Below are 19,551 nucleotides of genomic sequence, written 5' to 3'. Positions count from 1 at the left end.
CGCTGGCTGCCGGTTCAAAGCCAGACTTGTCTCAACAGATGAGACTGAACACATCAGGTCAGAGGAATGTTGGAGAAAGAACAAAACCTTTGTGCACAACAGTGACTCTCACTGAACCAGCAGACTGTGCAGGTTAATGTGCACAGAGAGGAAACAAATATGATGCAAGTGTCTTTAATCATCCTGAGTGCACATAAGTTCATATGTAGAGAAACCATAAAACCATATTTCAGATGATTATCTGCAGATTCTAATTCAAGTCAACACCCTCTGGACTTCCGATATGCACAATATGCATTTCTCCAGAAGATCTGTGGACTCTTCTCTGGACACATTTCAAAGTGAATGTGATCTTGTTAAAGGATAAGTTCACCCAAATATGGACATTCAGCCTTTATGTACTCATGCTCAAGTGAAGTTTTGTAGTCACACAAGATATTTCTGGAGCTTCATGGCAAAACAGCGCTGCAGCATTCTCCAACAACTGAAGATGGGGACTTGTTTTAAAACAACAAAAAAAATGTAATTTTTACAGCTTTGCTGTGCAGCTCCAGAAATGTGTTGTGAACTACCAATGCGACTTTCCATGAGCATGAGGGTGAGTAGATAATGACTGATTTTACATTTTTGGGTAGGGCCAGATAACGTTTAAAAAAAAATTGGTTCCTGAAAGATACTTTTCTCTATACCAATTTTATGAGATCCTTTTAAAAGGATTATATCATCTGATTATATCATCTGAAGAACAAGTAAATGGTTTGACCGATCTGGCAGTAGCGATGCCTACAACTCCTCTTCCTCAAGAAGCTCAAAACAAAATGTTTAAGTACATAAACAGGCAGATCAACCCATCAACAATTTATCGTCACAAAGACCTAATCCGATTGGTTCAAAGAGGGCCATGTGTATAAATGCAGGATATTACATTGAATCCCTCATATACAAAGCTTATATACTTCGGAAGATGGTCAACTGGTTATGTTAATCAACACAACCTGTTTGAACTTAAAAAAGGGCCATATCAGCATTTTTTTAGCTCATTTATAACAAATCACTTACATTTTGCATCTCTTGCTACTAACCATCTGGAATAGACTTGGAATAGACTTCTAGGCTCATTTCCATTTAACAAAAAATCTACTAGGACGCTCTTGAAGCTTAACTCCATCACAGTCAACTTCAAGTATATAGTAGTTTTTGTGTGTTTCGAAATCTGTGTTCAAACTGTTAGACCATACAACAATAATGTGACAATTAACCAAAATATCCAGATTTTTGACACTGTGATGGATTATATAACACAAAAGACGCCTCAAAGTCTGATAATTGAGTCCTATACTGTGCAGCAATAATTGAAAACAGATATAAAAATATTTGTGTATATATATATATATATATATATATATATATATATATATATATATATATATATATATATATGTATGTATGTATGTATGTATGTATATATATGTATATATATATATATATGTATATATATATATGTGTATATATATATATATATATATATATATATATATATATATATATATATATATATATATATGTATGTATTATGTATGTATGTATGTATGTATGTATGTATGTATGTATGTATGTATGTATGTATGTATGTATGTATATATATATATATATATATATATATATATATATATATATATATATATATATATATATATATATATATATATATATATATATATATATTTATTTATTTATATATATATATTATTTATTTATTTATTTATATAAAATCTGCACAAATGTTAAGTGATTTGTAGTAAAGGAGCTGAATCCTGCTGGTGTGGTCCTTTAAATGATACAACAGAGCATCGAAGTTAAGACAGATATTCCAGGTTCTGCTCCACAATTAAGAAACCTCATTCATAATCTCACTGACATTAACTAAAAATCCTGCTTTGAAATGCAGCCTTACATAAGTTTGTTGGGTTGCTCACTAACTGGGGGAAAAAAAAAATGTATTCTTGTTGATTCAATATTTATGTTTTTAGCAACCTCTAAGGAACACAATTTCCCATAAGCTTTATATGGTCATGAATATGAAAACAAAGTTACGTGACACAAGCACCTGTGCTGCCACACTAGATTTTGTGTGAGCTGTAGTTTTTGTCTGTTAACAAGGCAATCATTGTTTTACTTTTTTTTTTAACAAAGGTTTAAGTTTCTTATAGCAACTACTGCAGTGGATGCCGATTATTTAATAATACGGACAGTAAACTACAGGAACATGCTTGATTAATACATTTAATTGAGTTACAGTAGCTAGCCTGGAAGCAACATCATGACTTCTGTTCTCTACTGTGCCAAAATTTATTTTGTAAACCTTTTTCCCTAGAAAAACTACAGGTGTAGTATGCTGTGTCTTCGTATCACAGCCCTTATCATCACAGCCTAACTTACCATGGGCAAATAAAACAGCTGATATCTGGATTCTCTCCAGTAGCTGCCTGTTCAACACTGGTTTAGTATGAAAACACAGCATTACTCACAAAAATATCACTGCACATTTGCTTAGATGTCATTTCTATACTATTAACACTTTAGACAACGGTAACAGAGTGCTGCAGAGCATGGCAGGTGATAAGCCAATAGCAATGGTGACACCAACTAAGTGGAATTCCTGTTGTCTCATCCAGATTTATCTAATAACATGGCACTTGCATGTATTAGTTTATTAATCAGATGGCTTTGGAATGAGATGAGAATACAGTGACGGTAGGACATTGTCCATTTTAAGTCAAAGATTGTCGTATTCAATTTAAAACTGAACACCAAGTGGTAATGTTTTTGACACTTCAGCAGTGCTTCTGAAAAATCTATCTTCCAAATACCTTGTATCATCACACAGGTATCTACAGATTGCTGAAGCCTTGAATAGTCAACACTTCTACTTTTTTAATAAAGCTCTTTCCTGTCCTATTCTTTTGTGCGTAGTCCTTGATGGACTAAAGCACCCAACAGTGGTCCTTCAGTATGAGGGAAGTCCTGTTCACATGTTGATGGGCTAGAAGCTTAATGGATGAACCGAAAAACAGCTGAAGCTCTGGAATATACGGTAAGGCGCCAAAACCCAAATGGTCATGGTGGGTGAAAGATTCATTCTTTTGACCATTAGTCCCATCATGCAGAGTGCAAGGGAATGACAAATTTGCAGCCAAAAGGAGAATGGTACTTGATTCCCACTTCCTGGAACACCTGGCGAGGGATGCCTATGTCACACAGGTAAACCCTGCCAGCTCCCTCAGCTAGGGAAAGGGGTAAGCAAAGAGAAAGGGACCACTTGGCCTCCACTGCCTGCCCCTGTCCACTACCTGGGGGGTCTAGGCTGAGCACTGGTGCCCTGTTCTGGTTAGCCCAGTCTGCGGCTGCTCGGTACCAGGGCTGATCCATCAGGAATGTGTTCTCGTGGCAGTCCAGGCAGTTGATGATGAGGTCGACTGGGGTGTCTGGGAGGTCTGTGGAGTCAGTGAGAAAAAATGTCAAATCTCATAGTGCAAGGCTTGACCTGACCAACTACAATACAAAATGTAGGGAAATTAGGTTAATATAAAACTAGAGAAATATGCCCACCTTTGATACTTGACACCTGTTTGCCACCAGTCTTGTTAAAGAGTGTGAGCTCACTGGTGACTGAGTCCAGCATCTTAACAAAATTTGGCAGAAACAAGATGACCTCCACTTCATGATTGGCCAAGTGACGACCACAGCTAATGCCCTGAGCTCCCTGAACGTGTGGGCCACAGAGCAGAGCCACTGTGGGACGCTGGTGTAGATTTTTTGGAGTGAATCTGGAAGAAACATGAGAGATTGAAATATGTTAGTTCTGTACTGTTGAGGCACTTATTGCCAGTAAATTTAAATTTGGCAGTGAGGTTCTGTAACGGTGCTTGTAATCATCTCAAACAGTTGCGCAAAGGACCTTCAATTTGGTTTGCAATAGGTCACAGTCCTACAGCAGAGCATAACTTATCATGGACATTTATCAATATATCAGGTAGTTGTTACAGAAAGAATTATTGCTAATTAGCCAATTTTCAATGTTTACATTTTTGCAAAAAAATGACGCTACTTTCTACATATTTTACATCACTAGACCAAAAACATACTGAATCGTGACCCCATAACCAAGGTGCATACAGAATTTTGTATGCGTGCACTGTTTCACGCCTACAGGTAAACAAAGTATTTAATTATTCTATTTAATAAAGCAACAAATTAATAAATCATAAAAGGACAAATAAGACAAAATAAAATGAGAAAAGTTAATCTCACTATTGAGAAGCATTACTGACCATTATCTGTTTGATTATTCAAAAATGGCTTATCAATATCAAAAAATTATGGTCTTAAAACACTGAAAAGACACATAATTTATAACTTTCAGCTGATACTGTACATCTTTAACAACATGAAGCCACTGTTAACAGGTAAGTAACTATAATGAACACTGAACTGGTCAAAGAAAGTTATTCTTTTGTAAATTTTCTTCTTAGGACTCTAGATCAGACGCCAATAAAATAAAATTCAATAAAATAATAAGTATGACTCAACTGTCATAAAGCCAAGACCAGTTTCATTTGTGCCTTCAAATCATCAATAAACGTACCTGTTGGGCCCACCCAGCAATGTAAGTGCCATCTGACTGGCACACACACCAGTCATCTCAAGTCTTCGGTCCAATGAAAGACCATAACGCTCAGCGACCGACAACAGACGCTTGTGTAGCTCATAGGATACACTGGGAACAACAAGGCCAGAGTCTGTATGGAACAAAAGTATAAGACAGTTGACTTCAGATAACTTGGCACAACTATTATTTGTCTCAGTACAAAGGTAAATACTTACCAGTGCAGTACTCTTTGGCGCCCGGCTGTGGGACAGTAATCTGTCTGTAGACAATAGGTTTGGCCTCCAGGATATTTTCATCATGACGATACCGTGAGGGCGTCTGGTCTTGAGGTGTGCCACGTGACCTTGCACCGTTACGGCGCTCTGATATGTCAATTTCTGAGAAAACTGCTGCTTTGTCAAAAAGAGCCAAGTTTCCTTCAAAATCAAAGTCTGTGTCCAACCCGTCGTCCATGCCATCTCCAAAACACTCATCATCTCTGTGCTTCATCTGTCCATTCTTCACCCCATTCTTTTTTGGCGTCACCTGGTTTGCCCCTCGACTACTAGATGACCCTGATGGGAGAAAATAAAGCTTAACATAGCAAACATCAGCAGTATTTTTTTTACTTGACCAAATTGTATTATATTGCACTTACAGGAGTTGTGTCTTCGACGGAATGCCTTTGGCTGACCAGGTACATCCAGATGTCGCTCTCCATAGCTTTTAGAGCAGTGCTGAGGCGAGTTGAGCTTCTCTACAGACCTGGGGTCACCCTTTGGGACTGCAACTGGGGCACTGCCCACTTTTGTAGAACAGTTGTTCCTAGCATTGCCAATTCTGATATCTAAAATCTTTAATTCCTTTATGTCAATGGCACTACAGAAGAAGAAGAAAAAGAACGAATACCACATTTAATGACACGAAGGGAAACTTAACCACTGTCAATAATTTCTTGGCTGAGCTTTACCTGAATGTGACCTCGGGAACAGGACACTTGACTCCATTATGGAAAGGTTGTCTTAAGGAGATTGTCTGGCTGGACTGGTCCACAGACACCACCTCTCCTTGATAGACTCCCAGTGTTGGCCCACAGTTAATTGACACCAAACTACCCAACCAATCTGCAGCCATGACTGCAAAACGATAAAAAAGCAGAAGCCTGACCTTCTCGTTGACGTTACGTGACAACGTCTGTTCAATTCATACGAGTTATTACAGAAGGACAGATTGGTGAATGTTAGCAAACAGTTATGCTAACATGCTAGCGCGAGCGTCTGCCTGATATCGAGTGTTAGCTAAGTTATCTAGCGTTAATTTCAACACACAAACGCCGCAATTTAGGTAATTTTACCTTGGGTTAAAGTGATTTACCTTCCAAAAAAATGTATCGAAGCACACTCTTCAACAACACAAATGACTAAAGTGTCAAGTTTAGCGCTGAAAAGAAAACTGTTGCTGCTTTAAACTGCTAGCTTTTAGCTTCTTCAATAGTCAAAAGATGCTACTTTTGCTAGCTTCTGCATTACGACTTCCGGCTTCCGGCATAAGGCACCTTTCGAAATAAGAGCACAATCATGACCCTTTTTTGTTAACCTAAATGAAAAAGGCAATAACTTGACATGCTGAGATTTTTATGGTCATCAAAACTTTTTAGAAAAATTGTGTTTTGTTTCATTTTGGATGCTGAGCAACATGTATCTCTTGAAGATTTTCAAAATATTTATGAACGATAGAGCTGAATGATGGTCTGACTGGCATATTTAGTCAGACGATTTAGTCAGTGGTATGCAATATTTCACACTGAGCTGTAGAGTATTAGCTTACTAATATAGCCATGATACATCTGACAGTTAATCACATGCTTGCTTATATGGAGCTTAAATGAAATAATTTACAAATCCCAATACGAACAATACTCTGAACCATTGTCTCCTTGTATGTGTCTAATGGCAATCATAATCGATCCTGAAACATTCACTGGAATAAATAATGACTCATAGGACAGCTATGTGCATTATGATCATTGTTAGGGAGATGTTCTTAACAACCCATGTCAACAAACAGCTGACTGAGTGAGATCATGTGGAAACTATCCCAGAAGCCTTAGCGCACGACACACCCACCCCACTGCGTCCTGTGTACATAGGTTACCATGGATACTCAGTTCAAGGACTACTGAACAGCTTGCAATCAAAGCTGTGTGAAGCTCACAAGCAGATTACATGAGTGTTGTTGGTGTAAAGGGGAGGGTCTCTGCAGAGAGGTAGCGTAAGAAGGAAGTGCCATTTTGTGCAGACTCCAGCTATGTTGTGTTTCTTTTCCTATCAATCTAATTTTCCTACTTTTGATCACATTCTCGTAGCTAGATATGGAAAAGGGTGACATTAACAAATGTATATTCAGGCCTATGACTGTAATTGTCATGCTGTGTTAAAACTAGCTGTTGACCATCAAGCAAGCAGTGGAAATATCAAGACACATGATCCATGAATAGTCACACGCCTCAAGCTGCCACCTTTGTGTGAAAATTGTGTGTCTTGGGCAGACGTGGGGAGATGAGGACTGTAGCCTCACCCATACAAGGGGAAGTCATAGCTTCGAGCTACAGTCCAAGATGTTTAGACCCTCATGCACAAGTCCATTTTCTCTCACGGACCTCGACATGTGGGACACCAAGTCTCGCTTTACAGCTCAGGTAAGACACATATATTTACCTTTTTTGTGGTAAAACAGATTGATTGAAGGTTAGTTGTTTAAAAAAAAAATTGTCTTTCTTTCTTAGACCTCAGCATGGTGTGGTATGGCAGCCGTGTCTGGGACAGGGTTTATGTCCAAAGTTAGCACAAGGTGAGGAGAAGATTTATACAGTTTTTTAAATGTGAGATACAAAGGTAATGCTAATTTTCTAGTCATGGCGATGTAATGTATTCTGGCAAACATTTTGTATGTGTTCCAGCACATCTGGGAGCACCGGTGGCTTTAGACAGACGGACCCAGGTCTAAGGAAGTGGCAGTCATTGTCCCATCTGCCACCCGAGGGTCCTACACGATCCTTTTCTCCATCTCCAGGGGCTGAATTAAGGGCGTCTCGAGGTGCAAGCTTCAGACAAGCAGAAGTGGGACAATGGCTGCAGGGTTCTCATGAGCATGTAGACACGCAGCTAGACCGCCTGACGACCAGAAATTCACAGCTGAGCTACAACAGAGCTACAGCACAACTGCTTGACATGAAACACAAAGTGAGTTAAAATATATCTAAATCTGCATGGACATTTTTTTTCTAATATTTCCCCCTTTTTTTTCATTTTTTTCTGTTCTTTCCACTGATTGTTTGGGTGGATTTATAGTTTTTCTACTTTGGATAAGTGTGTTGTTTATGTTTGAATGGCACACAGTATCCTGTTATCTTGATGTGTTTCACAGAAGCTGTCAGAAATGATGGCCGCTCTTGAGCAGGAGAAGGGGGCAGCTGAATTATCCCAATATGAAAAGAGCTGGCAGCGTGGAGAGCTTCATGAAAAGTGAGTGCAGCGAAAGAAAATGCAAAAAAAGATTTTCTTGAACAACTTCAGCAAAGATTGAGATTCCTCATGCTAAATTTACTCACAAGGGACCTACAGCTGGAGAAGGAGCTGCTGCAAATGAGGTCTACTTTGGACAGAGAGAACGGAAGAACTCCTGGCTCACTTGGCAGAACATCACCAATGAGTCAAGAAGACTTAAACAGACAGGTGTGTAAGCTTTTTGTATTATGAAAACTGATTATTATTGTTTTTGCCAAACCTTTGCTCTTACACATGATGGCTTTAATTCAGGAGCGGCAGGAGGTTGACACAGAGCTGTGCAAGCTGAGGGAGTCTCTGAGAGACGCTGAGGCGAGGGCGAAGAAACAAGAAGAAGAACGAAACCAGGCACTCCAGAAGCTGCAGACTTCTACAGAGGTCAGTTTGAAAATATAAAAAGGAAATTCAAACGTTTACTGCAGCAGACTGTTTCACTGCCATTGTCTTTTCCCTTCCATATTTACACGTTCACCTACCCAGAAGCAGAGGGCGCTGTTGAATCAAATAGACGTGATGAACCAGAGTTTTACCCACATGAAACAGAATCACTCTGAAGTGCAAGAACAGCTGAGTGAAGCGAACAACAAGATCAGCCAAGCATGCCTGGTCTGTCAACATTTAATATTAATATGAAAATGAATATGAACCTAGATTTCAAAGTTTCATATTTGGAATTGCACAATGAAAATGATCTTTAATACTTTTCAGGAAAAAGCCATCCTGTCGACTCAAGTGCTGAAGCTGGAGGATGATATAAAAGAACTGAAGGCTAACCAGACAAGGCCTCTGTCTGACGAAAGTCACCTGACCCAGGTGTCAATCTTTTACTACAATATCTGACGCATCTTAGATCAAAATATTGTGTTAATGTTACAGAATTATGACTAGGTGTTTGTGCATGTGTCTTATAGGACAAAGCCGGGCTGGACCAAACTGTTCTGATGAAGGAAGAATTAAAGGCTCTTAAAGAGGTTAAAAGCGTAATCTTTTGTAATTAGGTCTCATTTGTCTAAATTATTTATTAAATCAACTCTGCTGTTTGCTCCAGGTAAATGAAAAGTTGAAATCTGAGCTTGAAATGATGAAGCAGGAACTGAACACGTCGCAGTCTCAGCTACAGGAGGCAACTGCAGAGAGGGTCATCAACTCCAAACAGATCACAGATCTGCAGGCAGAATGCTCCCAGCTGATCAGAGAGAAAGACGACGTGTGCAAAATGAATGAAGGTCGACGTGAGGAGCTAAAGGAGATAAAAGAGAAATGCAGCCAGCTCAGGTGAGACGGTGGCCAAGCTTTATTCTTCAATATATTAAGATTGACTCTTTACTTGAGTGATGCAAAGTAGTATAATTGCCCTCTCTCTACTCTCTCTGAACTTTTTTTTAAGGGAGTCTTTGGACGTTTTGGAATCAGAAAAACTGAATTTGCAGGATCGGTGCCTGTGTTTGGAGGCTGAGGTCCTTGAGAAGGAGGAAAAGCTAAACCTGCAGGAGGAAGAGTTTCAGAAACAAGATGCTGTGAGAGTCCAGAGCACCAAGGAGCTGAAAGCTGTGGCAAAGCACTGGACTGAGAAATGGCAAAAGGTGGCTTTGACCCTGCAGTCCACACAGGAGGAGCTAGAGGAGCTCAAAAAGAACAACTCCAGAAATGAAGTAAGACTCTCTCTTTACCACTCCCTTAAGATTAAATTAATAAAGATGCTGATGTTATACTGGTTATTTAACTATGTGTTTTTTAATAACAGAGAGAGTCTGAGTCACTGCTAAAGGTGGAGCTTGACACTTGCAGACAAGAGCTGGAGCTGGAGAGGAGCAGGAGTCGGGCGCTGCTTCACAGATACAAAGATACAAGTAAAGGCAGTGCTGGAATGTAACTTAGTATATTTACTCAAATACTGTAGTTGAGTACAATTTTGAGGTCATTTATATATTTTACTCCACTACATTATGGGAGTCAATATTGTAGTTTTTGCTCTGTTACATTTATTTGACAACATTAATTACTAGTTACTTTGCAGATTCAGATTATTAATGCGACATATACAGTAAATTAAAGATATCAGAAATTATTATTCTGGATTAAGCTACCGAATGTATATCTAGCACTTGGTTTAGGTGAATGTGCAATGCAAACATCACATCAAAAGTATTTTGAGTAATTTTTTTTTATTATTCTTTAAACACAAGGGGGCGTTAAACTGCTGTGACCTTGTGTATTTCCAGGTGGTGCAGTTCAAACACAGGACCAAGAGACAGTTACAGAGTGAGTGGTTTTGATTAGATTTTCATTTTCAAAATGCATCCGCAAATCAAAAATGGAATTCTGTGATCCGTGTCTTTATCACGAACTCTGTCTGTTTATCAGCTTATCACAATCCTCTTTGTCATGGGAGCCACCGTCAGAGTCCACCAGCAGTCAAAACAAACCCCCTCAGGTAACAGGATGTTCCTCCCTTGAGATGCAATTACACATGACACACAATGGTGTATTGTTTATGTAAACATGTGTTTAGAGTGAATGTTTTGTGTGCAGAATACTGAGGTTTCCATTTGATGATCAATAGGTGTGTGGGCAGAGCAGTGAGGTTCAGAGGCTGGAGCAAAAACTGGCTGTAAGGGAGAAGGAACTCAGGGAAAAGTAAGCTTTCCTGTGACGGATTGGTGAATGGTTAATTGTTCTAAAGACTGGGCGTTGAGTATAAATCAGCTTTAATCCTCACTGTGATAGGGAAGAAGCTCTGAAGAGTCTAGAAAGGCTGAGGGAGGTGGAGATAAATGAGGCTCAAGTCAGGATTTCTGCCCTGGAGCTCAAGGTGCATATGGTCTCATATACAGTATATGGATCATGAAGGTGTGTTGAGTGGAAGTTTAACAGACACATCTTTTCTTTCCCCGTCATCTGTGTTTCTCATGATCGTCTTGAAAAAAGGCCTCAGAAAAGGCTCAAGAAGATGTCCGCCAAGCAAATGTCTCAACCACAGAATCAATGACAGCACAGCTGGAAGGTATGAGCCTGCATATGAAACAGCTTGCAGAGGATAGTGTGATGATTTCTGCTCTGTAACTTCCTCCTCTGGCTGTTTCCAGAGAGCAGGAGGAGGGCAGACCAGCTGCGCCAGGAGAAAACACTGGCAGTCCAGAAGCTTCAATCATTGAGGCAGCCTCACCCGGTAACGTCCCCAAACAACACGTCTAAAGACGACCTCCTGTGGTGGTTATGAATATAATCAATGACAGACTCCTTTTCTACAGGCTAAAGATGAGAAACCATCCGTTGAAGACAGGAAGGATAAACCTGTCTGTCCAGTCAACCTCGACACGGAGCAGCAGAGGAGGATGGTCACTGAGCAGGTATATACTGTATGATCCAGGTGCAAGGCTCTCAGGACGCCAGACCACTACTTACGATCATACCGAAATATCTCAGTAAGTTTTAGTTGGATTGGATAAAATGCATATGCTGAAATTCATATCCCCAGAGGATAAACTCTAATTACTTTGGTGATTCTTTTTTCTTTTACTTTTTCGGAAATGTCTGAATAACTGTGTTACTAAAATTGGACCTTCCTATAATCATCATCATAGTCGCTGAATCTTTCTGTTGCACCATCATTGGGTCAAACTGTAAGAATACATTTTCCTGCAAAAACTTATGACATCCCCATCAACCTCAAGTATACTGTGAGTTCAGTGCTCATAAGCAGTGGTGGAAAGTAGGAAGGTAACTAAGTACATGTACTCAATTACTGTACAATATTGAGGTACTTGTATTTTACTTGAGTATTTGCATTTCCCATTCTTTATACTTTTACTCAACTACAATTCAAAGGCAAATGTTGTATTTTTAACATTTATTCATATTATCATACTGCACAATGACTCAAGCTTTAAAGTTTAAGTGGTCATTGTGCAGTAAGTAATACCATACGCAAACATCAAACAATGGAGTATTTCTGCACTGTGGTATTACTAAAGATCTGAGTACTTCCTCCACCTCTGCTGATGAGCAAATGTTAGCATGCTAACACGCTAAAATAAGAAGGGTACAAAGGTGAACATCCTCATGTTAGCATTATCATCACGAGCAGCAACTTGTAAATGACAAGAAGCCCCAAACGACAGAACATCTATTTTACCAAATTTGTAGTTAAAGAGTCTGTTCAAGGAGCGAGAAGGAAAGGAGGCAGGAAAGGTTGACAACAGACCAGCAGCAGCTCAGACTGGAGCCTCCTCACTACAAGACCGGACCACAACCTCTAAAGTGATGAGGGTGAGGAGCCTCAGGAAATCAAATTTTAAAAAAATGATCAGAATCCTGACTAACAAATGATGACTGTTACGTGGTATGTATGTGGAGCATGTGCAAAAAGAGCATGTTTATCTTCATTCAGGCTGCAGCAGACAGGAGGAGCTGGCCACACGGCTCAGGTTTGATGCCAGTGTTTGAAGAGGATGAGGAGGGCTGTGACTGGATAGGAGAGGAGGAGGGACATCCAGCAGAGGAGGCTCAGACTGAAACAAATGTCCACAACCAAGACCAACAGGTTGGTTAAATTAGCCTAGGCTGTGATAACCAAGTCAAAAATCCATACACAATCAGCCTAAACGGGCAGTGTGCATATATGTCCATATGTCTGACATCAACATAAAGCCTCCAGCCACCACATCAATTAAAATAAACATGTTTGCATACTAGGATAGAGTAACATCTGCAACAGATGCAAATTAATATCATTAATGGCACACAGATTATATCAGAAATTAACAGCCCGCACATTCATTATTACATATCCAGACACATATGTGCAGACAGCACTAATCCAGCTTCTGCTTTAATCAAAGAGCATACAGCACAAGGGGGAGGGGCATCAGCCTTGCTGCATTAGCACTTAAACTCAGTGTGAAACATAGTTTATATATAATCACACACATGACTCTCCCTCCTCGGTAAATAATCGGATTTGAAACTGAGGAGTGAACCGCTCGGCTGGAACACATCTGATTCGACCATAGAAGGGAGAGAAAGAGTAACTGAAGGCCTGTGACTTTGTGACAACGGAGAACCAGTCAGTCACATCCAGACAGAAGACATATGAGAAAAGTAATGTGTAATATAGTAACTTTACTGTCCAAACTTAGTCAGAGTCAGTCTGATGAATGTCATTGGGAATTTATTAATCATAGATCACCCTGAGCATCATTTTCTACAGTTTGTTTTGTAAAAAAAAAAAAGAGGTTTCACATTGGTGTGTACTGAACAACATATACGACAATATTGATATAGTGTCTGTGGAAGGCCAATATTGGCCTGCTAATGAATCTGTCGGGCTCCTAATAAATGCCGAAAGGAGGCAAAGGAGGCTTTCAGCCCCGGATACAAAGATAAAATGAGAGATTTCAACCCATTCTCTCCTCTGCCAGATGTCAACTATGAGTGCAGAAATCAGTGGTCTGAAGGCAAAAAATGAGAATCTGCTTCAAGGTGAAGTTGTGCATGAATCAGTGTGATAATCATTAGTGTAGATTTGTGCCGTGATCTGTGCTGTGTTTCGTCTTTGGGAAGACCATTGGATTCATGTCTTTATCTCACACAGGGACAAATCCAGTCCCTGGACAAATCCTACAATCTTCTCTGTGTGTAAAAGTACTAATAGTAATGAATGTGTACCATTTTTAGATATTAATCTCTGTGTAATTATTTCCCCCTTTTTCCTGATTTAGCCACACTAAGGTGCGAGCAGCCAGACCAGGACTGTCCCCTCACTGCAGTCACACTGTCAGAGAAGACTCCCACTCTTGATGTGCAGCAAAAGAGGGCACCCTCCCTCTATCCTGATGGAATATTTCTGGCTGAGCTCATAGATATCTGTAGCCCTGATGAAGGTGAAGAGGAGGGAGAGGACAAATGAGGTGTTTTGTCGAGACGCCTGCTTTGCAAAAAACTTTTCATAAACCGGTCTACACAGACTAGTCTTCCCAGTTTGCTGCACCAGTGAACTTTGTGCCTCAAAGCTTATGCTGTATGTTTTTTTTTTTTTTTACTCAAATGAAACGTCAGAATTAACTACGATGTTACATTTTTACACTCCATAATTATCATAACAACTTATCTATAAGTATCATGTAATTTGTCATGTAATATTTCTATCATTATTTTACGGTCAGAGAGCTGCCAAGTGAGAGACCACTGATCTAATCCTAACCAGGTTGTTGTTGTGGTTAACCCTAACCAGACATTAAGCAAAGCATTGTCACAACTTGAAACAGAAAATTGCAAAGTATAAAATCACCTGTGGTTCGCATAGATATCACAATGCCACTATTTATTCTGGTGATTGGGCTGAGGACTGAGATGTTCTTGGATGGTAGTCTAACAGAAAATCCACTGAATGGTGATCAGCAAATACAAGAGCGACAACATGAACCCTTTTTCCCCCAGAGAATAGTGTTATTAAAAGTCACCACGGTACCTCAGGCAAAAGTGTGTTTTATTTATATGACACGATATGGCTCCTCACATCATAGTTACATTCAGAGGATCCCACAACCAAAAAGACATGTCAATCTTATCTCAAAAGTACTGTGAAATTACACACATCAAATGAATGACTGAAGGAGTGAATACTTGTAGAAAGTATTATAGATAATACCATATTGCTGAGTTCATCACTGTCACATTTCCGTTTGTTTACAGAGAGAGAGGTTGAATGGTTACAACAGATCACTGAGAAATTAAATGAGGAAGGTTTGTTCTCGATAATGTTTCACAAATACCTTGTTCTACTCCAACACACTCTTGTTCCCAAAGCTTGTGCACATCTACAGCACTTTGTCATAGGTTAATGATACATCCAAATAAGGCCATTTTATTGCTGAGTGCCCATGTATCAGGTCATCCATTAGAACTGAAGTGTTAGTAACACATAGTGAAACATTAGCTGTGTGCACTCTTGTGGTGAAGGCTTATTTTGGATGGGTTCAAACAGTGTGTCAGGTCCACTGAAGCCGGTTGTACAGTATGCCAGCGTGCCTGCTCCACCTGCAGGCTGCACATGTCCCTCCAGTGAGCGCGTCCTGCATCTGCAGCATCTGCACCGATTCGGACTCGACCAAGAACTTCACCTTCTGAAAAGACCTGATTCTGTCACAGCAGAGAAAAGGAGATATACAATTCAAAGAGTTGTCACAGTACAAACAAATGTGTTTGGTTTGTTTTACCTCTGTGACTGTGGGCTCACAAGACGATCATTTACCTGCATGATGATGAACTCGACCATTAGCGGCAGTTTACTGATATCTCCTGCAGGCAGGTCAAACAGAAAAGAAGCATTCCACACAGTACAGGACCCTCCTTCAGTTTGTCTGCTGCTGATCACAACTCCCTCGTGATGCAAATTGATCACCACCCGGTATTCTGCACACAGGTACACAAAGGTTTACTGTGAAGTATGAAAAAAAAATCAATTGTAGAATGGACAAATTAATAAGATTAGAAATTGTAACTGGCAGGACAACACAATACTGCACAATCATAAGACAGGCATCAAGTCTAATGTAATCCTTGTGACATGCCACAAAGCAAAAGTATGTTGTGGTAAGTGTTTCTGTGTTAAAGGAGACCTATTTTGTTTTTGTCCTTCCTCCAGTGTTTTATATCCTTGTGCATGTGTACCATGCGTGTAAAAGACCAAGAAACGTTGAAAAGGTCAAAGTCCACACTAACAGAAGCTCCGCTCTGCCACAGAAAGCACTGCTGTGCCTTGTCAATAGTCCCGCCTTTAATTCCATTACTTGCATCACACTACATCACCATGTCACACATTTGCATAATTTTTGCCTAGGGGCTAATAATAGTTAATAGTTGCCTATTCTACAGTCGCAGAGAAGTATATGTTCTAACCCACCACAGTCACTGTATTCATTATTTAGATCTGTAACAAGTTAATAAAAACCTGAAACTGTTGAAAAATCATATTAGACAAGAATGTTTAAGCACACTGTTGAAAACTGTATGAAAATGAATCCAAAAACAACAAATGAAACCAAATTACATTTCCTGTAAATACAGTATAGTTATAAGAATACATATATTTTCCCCGTCTATTCTACGTATGTTGCCCTGTCTGGTCTCTGCTGTATAAATATTAATGAACAAATACATTCGGAAACAGATTAACCAAGTCAGATTTATGAGACATACTGTACGTGGAACAGATATCATAAAACCCTAATGGCTCTTAGCATGAGATCTGCCTGTGTGCAATAAAAAATCGGGCCCAGACAGGATAATGCAAACAAAGATTAGATGTGTCAGATCAGAGATCCAGAGGAGATTGGAACATTTTCCTGAGGATTGTGAATAGTGAGGGATTAAAACCACAATGTCATTAAAAAAAGGATGATCTCCTGCTGCATTCAGGCCCTGTAAGACATCATTTAATCCCCTCAACATTAAAAGCAAACATAGGGAATTACTTTACCTCTGCCCCTGAAAAATGAAAGTTAGTTCTGCCCAGGCGTGTTTACATAATGCCCTATTCATGATGTCCTTACGGGATCTCTGGATCAAATTCAAGTGACATTAAACGTCGGTTTTACCTGTTGCTGACAACGTGTGGACGAGGTTCTCTAGGTTATCTGCTCTGAGGACTGTGGCCTTGATGCGGTGTGCCAGAGTCTGATACTGAAGCAGAATGAAGATCTGTGGAGGACAGCTAAGCCCCTTACACATCACTGCATCCTGCGAGATCAGACCCTGCAGTCAAAGGGCAAAAGTTCACAGGGTAGAGAGAGAAACCTCAATCAGGAAAGGGCAGCATGAGGTTTATGCTTTGTAGCAAACAAAAATTAAGAAAATTGGATGAACGATAGAGATTACAAGTCCATATGCAATGCAGCCAAACAAAAAGCTAACAAAACAATATGAGGCAATATACGTAATACTGCTTTTGTTTCTGTTTCAGCAGATATTTTATTGTCCATGCAAGGCTGGAAGACCAACTGGACACAACATGAGGCTATCTGCCCCCAAACCATCAGATTCACTGCATGTCACTGTATTATAATTTAATGTATAGCTTGAATGTTCATTCTTGACCTTGGAAACAGCAGTATGAAGTCTTAAAATACACTTAAAGTGGGTCAGACAGGGCCTAGCAACAGATTTTTTGCTAGGTTCATATGGCCATTCCGATATGTCAACACCACAGATAACAGATATTAATTCAATACACAACTACCTTTTTCAGCTTCCACTTGTGTGGGTAAAGCTCTTTCGTGAAGTGAAATGGATTCCCTGCTCTCCAGTCTTGCCCTCTGCATTCGACCTCCAGTTCACCCACTGCGGTGCGTCCTGGACTGGGAGTTTCTTGAGTGTACACGGCTATTCTCAGTGCACACCTTTGGAGCTCCTTCGCAGAGATCACCTTGAAAAGCAGCACCAGGCTGTGGGTCTCAGGGCTGAGGCTGCTCTGGGCTGTGGCTTGTATGGGACAGGGGTACAGAGGCGGCAGGCTGCCCAGCACAGACACATCCTCCAGTCTATGGGGCGTCCCAGTGAGGCTGAGGACAGTGACTGCCAGGGTTTGCTGCTCTTGAGAGAAGGCCATAGTGAAATGGAGGCATGGTTTTGGTGATATTGGCTGTTGGCAGCTGGCACTGGAGCCATAACTGAGTGGGGCCAGTGGGATTGGTTCTTCAGGCATAAAAGGACATGCAGCACTGGGGCTGGTGAGCCTGCTGTGTTCATTGTAAGATATACTACCTCCAGTGACCGTGCGGCGCCTCTGCAGAGCCTTACATGTTTTAGACAAAAGTCCCAGTTTGGGAAATGCTGGCAGGGAAACATGAGCGGGATCTATAGGTTTATAAAGGGGTGATGTTAATGGAGGTGTGCTGAGGCGGCGCAGGGAAAAATACGACTTTTGCTGCTCCTTCCGCTCAGAGGCAGCTGTAGGTCGAGTAGAGGATGGCAGAGAGGAGAATTCACTCTCCGAAGGGGCAGGGCTGGTGAAAGTGGAGGGGTAATCGAGTAGATCCGAGCCCAGCTCCGCATAATGCTGCCTGGACATCGTCGTCGCTGCTGAGGGAGGCGGAGCCTGGGCAAAGGTCACAGGTTCAGCAGGAGCTGGTGCTGTTGTCACAGGATCTTTGTCTTTCAGGGGACACATCTGACTGTTCCTCCAGCATATAACACATCCCAGGACCAAACACAGACAAAAGACGATCAGTCCAACCAAAAGAAGAACTTGGAGGTGAACTGTGAACAGAAAACAGAATTATAACTTCCATCAGATTGGAGCAGTCCAGTCGTAATTTACCTTCATGCAACCCCCTGGATTACATAACATACAACATGCAGTACACAGTCACCTGTGCTTCATATTAGAGTGCTGTTAAAAGGCTGGTTCACATGTTTTCAAGTGATTATCCATTCCCTTCCTGATGGTGAACGATGGTGAACAAAATCTACCTAGATGTGTGATAAAAAATCATTTTCAGCAGTCTGATTTAGCCATAATGACAGATTATCATCTAAAATTACAGCTTTTTATTGCAGCATCCCCTCATTTTTTCGTGGGAGTTTCCTTGTTGAGCTGTAGAGGAAGGATAGTAAGACAAAGAGTAAATATTCTATTAAAAAACACAGTAACTTTGCAAGATACCCACTTGATTTGACTTGGAGTACTGATTAAAGCAACCTATAACTCTTTAAATGCAAATATGAGCATGTGAGTATTACTTTACTAAAACCATACCTTCTAGTTGTTTGGTGAAAAGCACCTGCACCAGAAGCCAGAAGAAGAGTATGACCATGATGCCTTCAATCATCCCTTTACAGCAGAACAGCAGCACAGACTGCCACAGAGGCTGACCAGGGTACTCCTCATCCTGGTAAGGCATGGTGCCAAGAGTGTGCTGAAGGTTTGTCAGAGACTATTTCTAAAACATTTACAAGTAGAAGCCCATAGGTCCAGGTGAAGAAGATCATTTGCACATACTGGCTTTCAGTCCTGGAGATGTCGCCCCATGTAACTCTGCTCCAGAGGATCAATCAAAGCCATTGTGTCAGGGTGTAAAAGTCCCAGAGGCACAAAAAACATCTGTATCCCATTAAAACATCTGGGGTGTTTAGAATGACAAAATTCAGGCTTGAGCAACAAAACCTTCACATTATGTGATATCTCCAGATAGAATTTCTAATAAAGGGAGGACTTCCTTCCAAAAGTTATAGTTCAAAGTTGAAAAATAATCCTGCTGTCCTGACATGTAACATGCATTATATCCCAGTCTTCATCCCAGGGCAGTGATCTCCTCATCCGCAGACGGGCTTGACTGG

At 40.4% G+C, this 19,551-nt stretch overlaps 3 protein-coding genes across 5 annotated transcripts; 1 reads left to right on the top strand and 2 right to left on the bottom strand.

The window, feature by feature from the left end:
* Window positions 1–2,267: 2,267 nt before the first annotated feature.
* Window positions 2,268–6,188, bottom strand: edc3 (enhancer of mRNA decapping 3 homolog (S. cerevisiae)). Of its 3 annotated transcripts, none has more exons than XM_030427184.1 (7): window positions 6,003–6,188; window positions 5,619–5,784; window positions 5,307–5,527; window positions 4,885–5,223; window positions 4,646–4,799; window positions 3,610–3,827; window positions 2,268–3,494 (listed from the first exon to the last, which is right to left on the bottom strand). In XM_030427184.1, the coding sequence occupies exons 2-7, from the start codon at window positions 5,780–5,782 to the stop codon at window positions 3,160–3,162; spliced, it is 1,431 nt and encodes a 476-aa protein (XP_030283044.1). In that variant the 5' UTR covers window positions 5,783–5,784; window positions 6,003–6,188; the 3' UTR covers window positions 2,268–3,159. The 3 variants fall into 3 exon arrangements, with proteins under 3 accessions (XP_030283044.1, XP_030283045.1, XP_030283043.1); XM_030427185.1 differs by having other exon boundaries at window positions 6,023–6,188; XM_030427183.1 differs by having other exon boundaries at window positions 5,619–6,188.
* A 664-nt stretch (window positions 6,189–6,852) lies between these two features.
* Window positions 6,853–14,696, top strand: LOC115586066 (myosin-9). Its single transcript, XM_030424826.1, has 24 exons — window positions 6,853–6,914; window positions 7,197–7,346; window positions 7,434–7,498; window positions 7,608–7,890; window positions 8,075–8,172; window positions 8,262–8,382; window positions 8,467–8,592; window positions 8,695–8,820; window positions 8,923–9,027; window positions 9,126–9,185; window positions 9,263–9,489; window positions 9,602–9,866; window positions 9,959–10,064; window positions 10,437–10,476; window positions 10,579–10,648; window positions 10,778–10,851; window positions 10,942–11,026; window positions 11,143–11,218; window positions 11,301–11,383; window positions 11,466–11,564; window positions 12,361–12,483; window positions 12,605–12,757; window positions 13,635–13,695; window positions 13,935–14,696. Exons 2-24 carry the CDS (start codon window positions 7,266–7,268, stop codon window positions 14,120–14,122), a joined length of 2,715 nt encoding a protein of 904 aa, XP_030280686.1. The 5' UTR covers window positions 6,853–6,914; window positions 7,197–7,265; the 3' UTR covers window positions 14,123–14,696.
* A 433-nt stretch (window positions 14,697–15,129) lies between these two features.
* LOC115586067 (uncharacterized) lies at window positions 15,130–19,496 on the bottom strand. Its single transcript, XM_030424827.1, has 5 exons — window positions 18,971–19,496; window positions 17,453–18,471; window positions 16,812–16,968; window positions 15,467–15,627; window positions 15,130–15,354 (listed from the first exon to the last, which is right to left on the bottom strand). Exons 1-5 carry the CDS (start codon window positions 19,113–19,115, stop codon window positions 15,148–15,150), a joined length of 1,689 nt encoding a protein of 562 aa, XP_030280687.1. The 5' UTR covers window positions 19,116–19,496; the 3' UTR covers window positions 15,130–15,147.
* Between the last annotated feature and the right edge of the window lie 55 nt (window positions 19,497–19,551).

The sequence above is a fragment of the Sparus aurata genome, chromosome 8 (genome assembly GCF_900880675.1).
Source record: "Sparus aurata chromosome 8, fSpaAur1.1, whole genome shotgun sequence".
NCBI lineage: Eukaryota > Metazoa > Chordata > Actinopteri > Spariformes > Sparidae > Sparus > Sparus aurata.
This window is presented reverse-complemented; position numbering and strand designations above follow the sequence as displayed.

Coding starts and splice junctions, on each gene's coding strand:
- edc3 (XM_030427183.1), bottom strand. CDS start 5,782: ATGGCTGCAGATTGGTTGGGTAGTTTGGTGTCAATTAACTGTGGGCCA. Junction 4,800..4,884: donor CGCCAAAGAGTACTGCACTG/GTAAGTATTTAC, acceptor TGTTCCATACAG/ACTCTGGCCTTGTTGTTCCC. Junction 3,828..4,645: donor TTGCTGGGTGGGCCCAACAG/GTACGTTTATTG, acceptor TGTTTCTTCCAG/ATTCACTCCAAAAAATCTAC.
- LOC115586066 (XM_030424826.1), top strand. CDS start 7,266: ATGTTTAGACCCTCATGCACAAGTCCATTTTCTCTCACGGACCTCGAC. Junction 7,499..7,607: donor ATGTCCAAAGTTAGCACAAG/GTGAGGAGAAGA, acceptor TATGTGTTCCAG/CACATCTGGGAGCACCGGTG. Junction 9,490..9,601: donor GAGAAATGCAGCCAGCTCAG/GTGAGACGGTGG, acceptor CTTTTTTTTAAG/GGAGTCTTTGGACGTTTTGG.
- LOC115586067 (XM_030424827.1), bottom strand. CDS start 19,115: ATGCCTTACCAGGATGAGGAGTACCCTGGTCAGCCTCTGTGGCAGTCT. Junction 18,472..18,970: donor TTTCACCAAACAACTAGAAG/GTATGGTTTTAG, acceptor TTCTGTTCACAG/TTCACCTCCAAGTTCTTCTT. Junction 16,969..17,452: donor ACAAGTGGAAGCTGAAAAAG/GTAGTTGTGTAT, acceptor CTTTGACTGCAG/GGTCTGATCTCGCAGGATGC.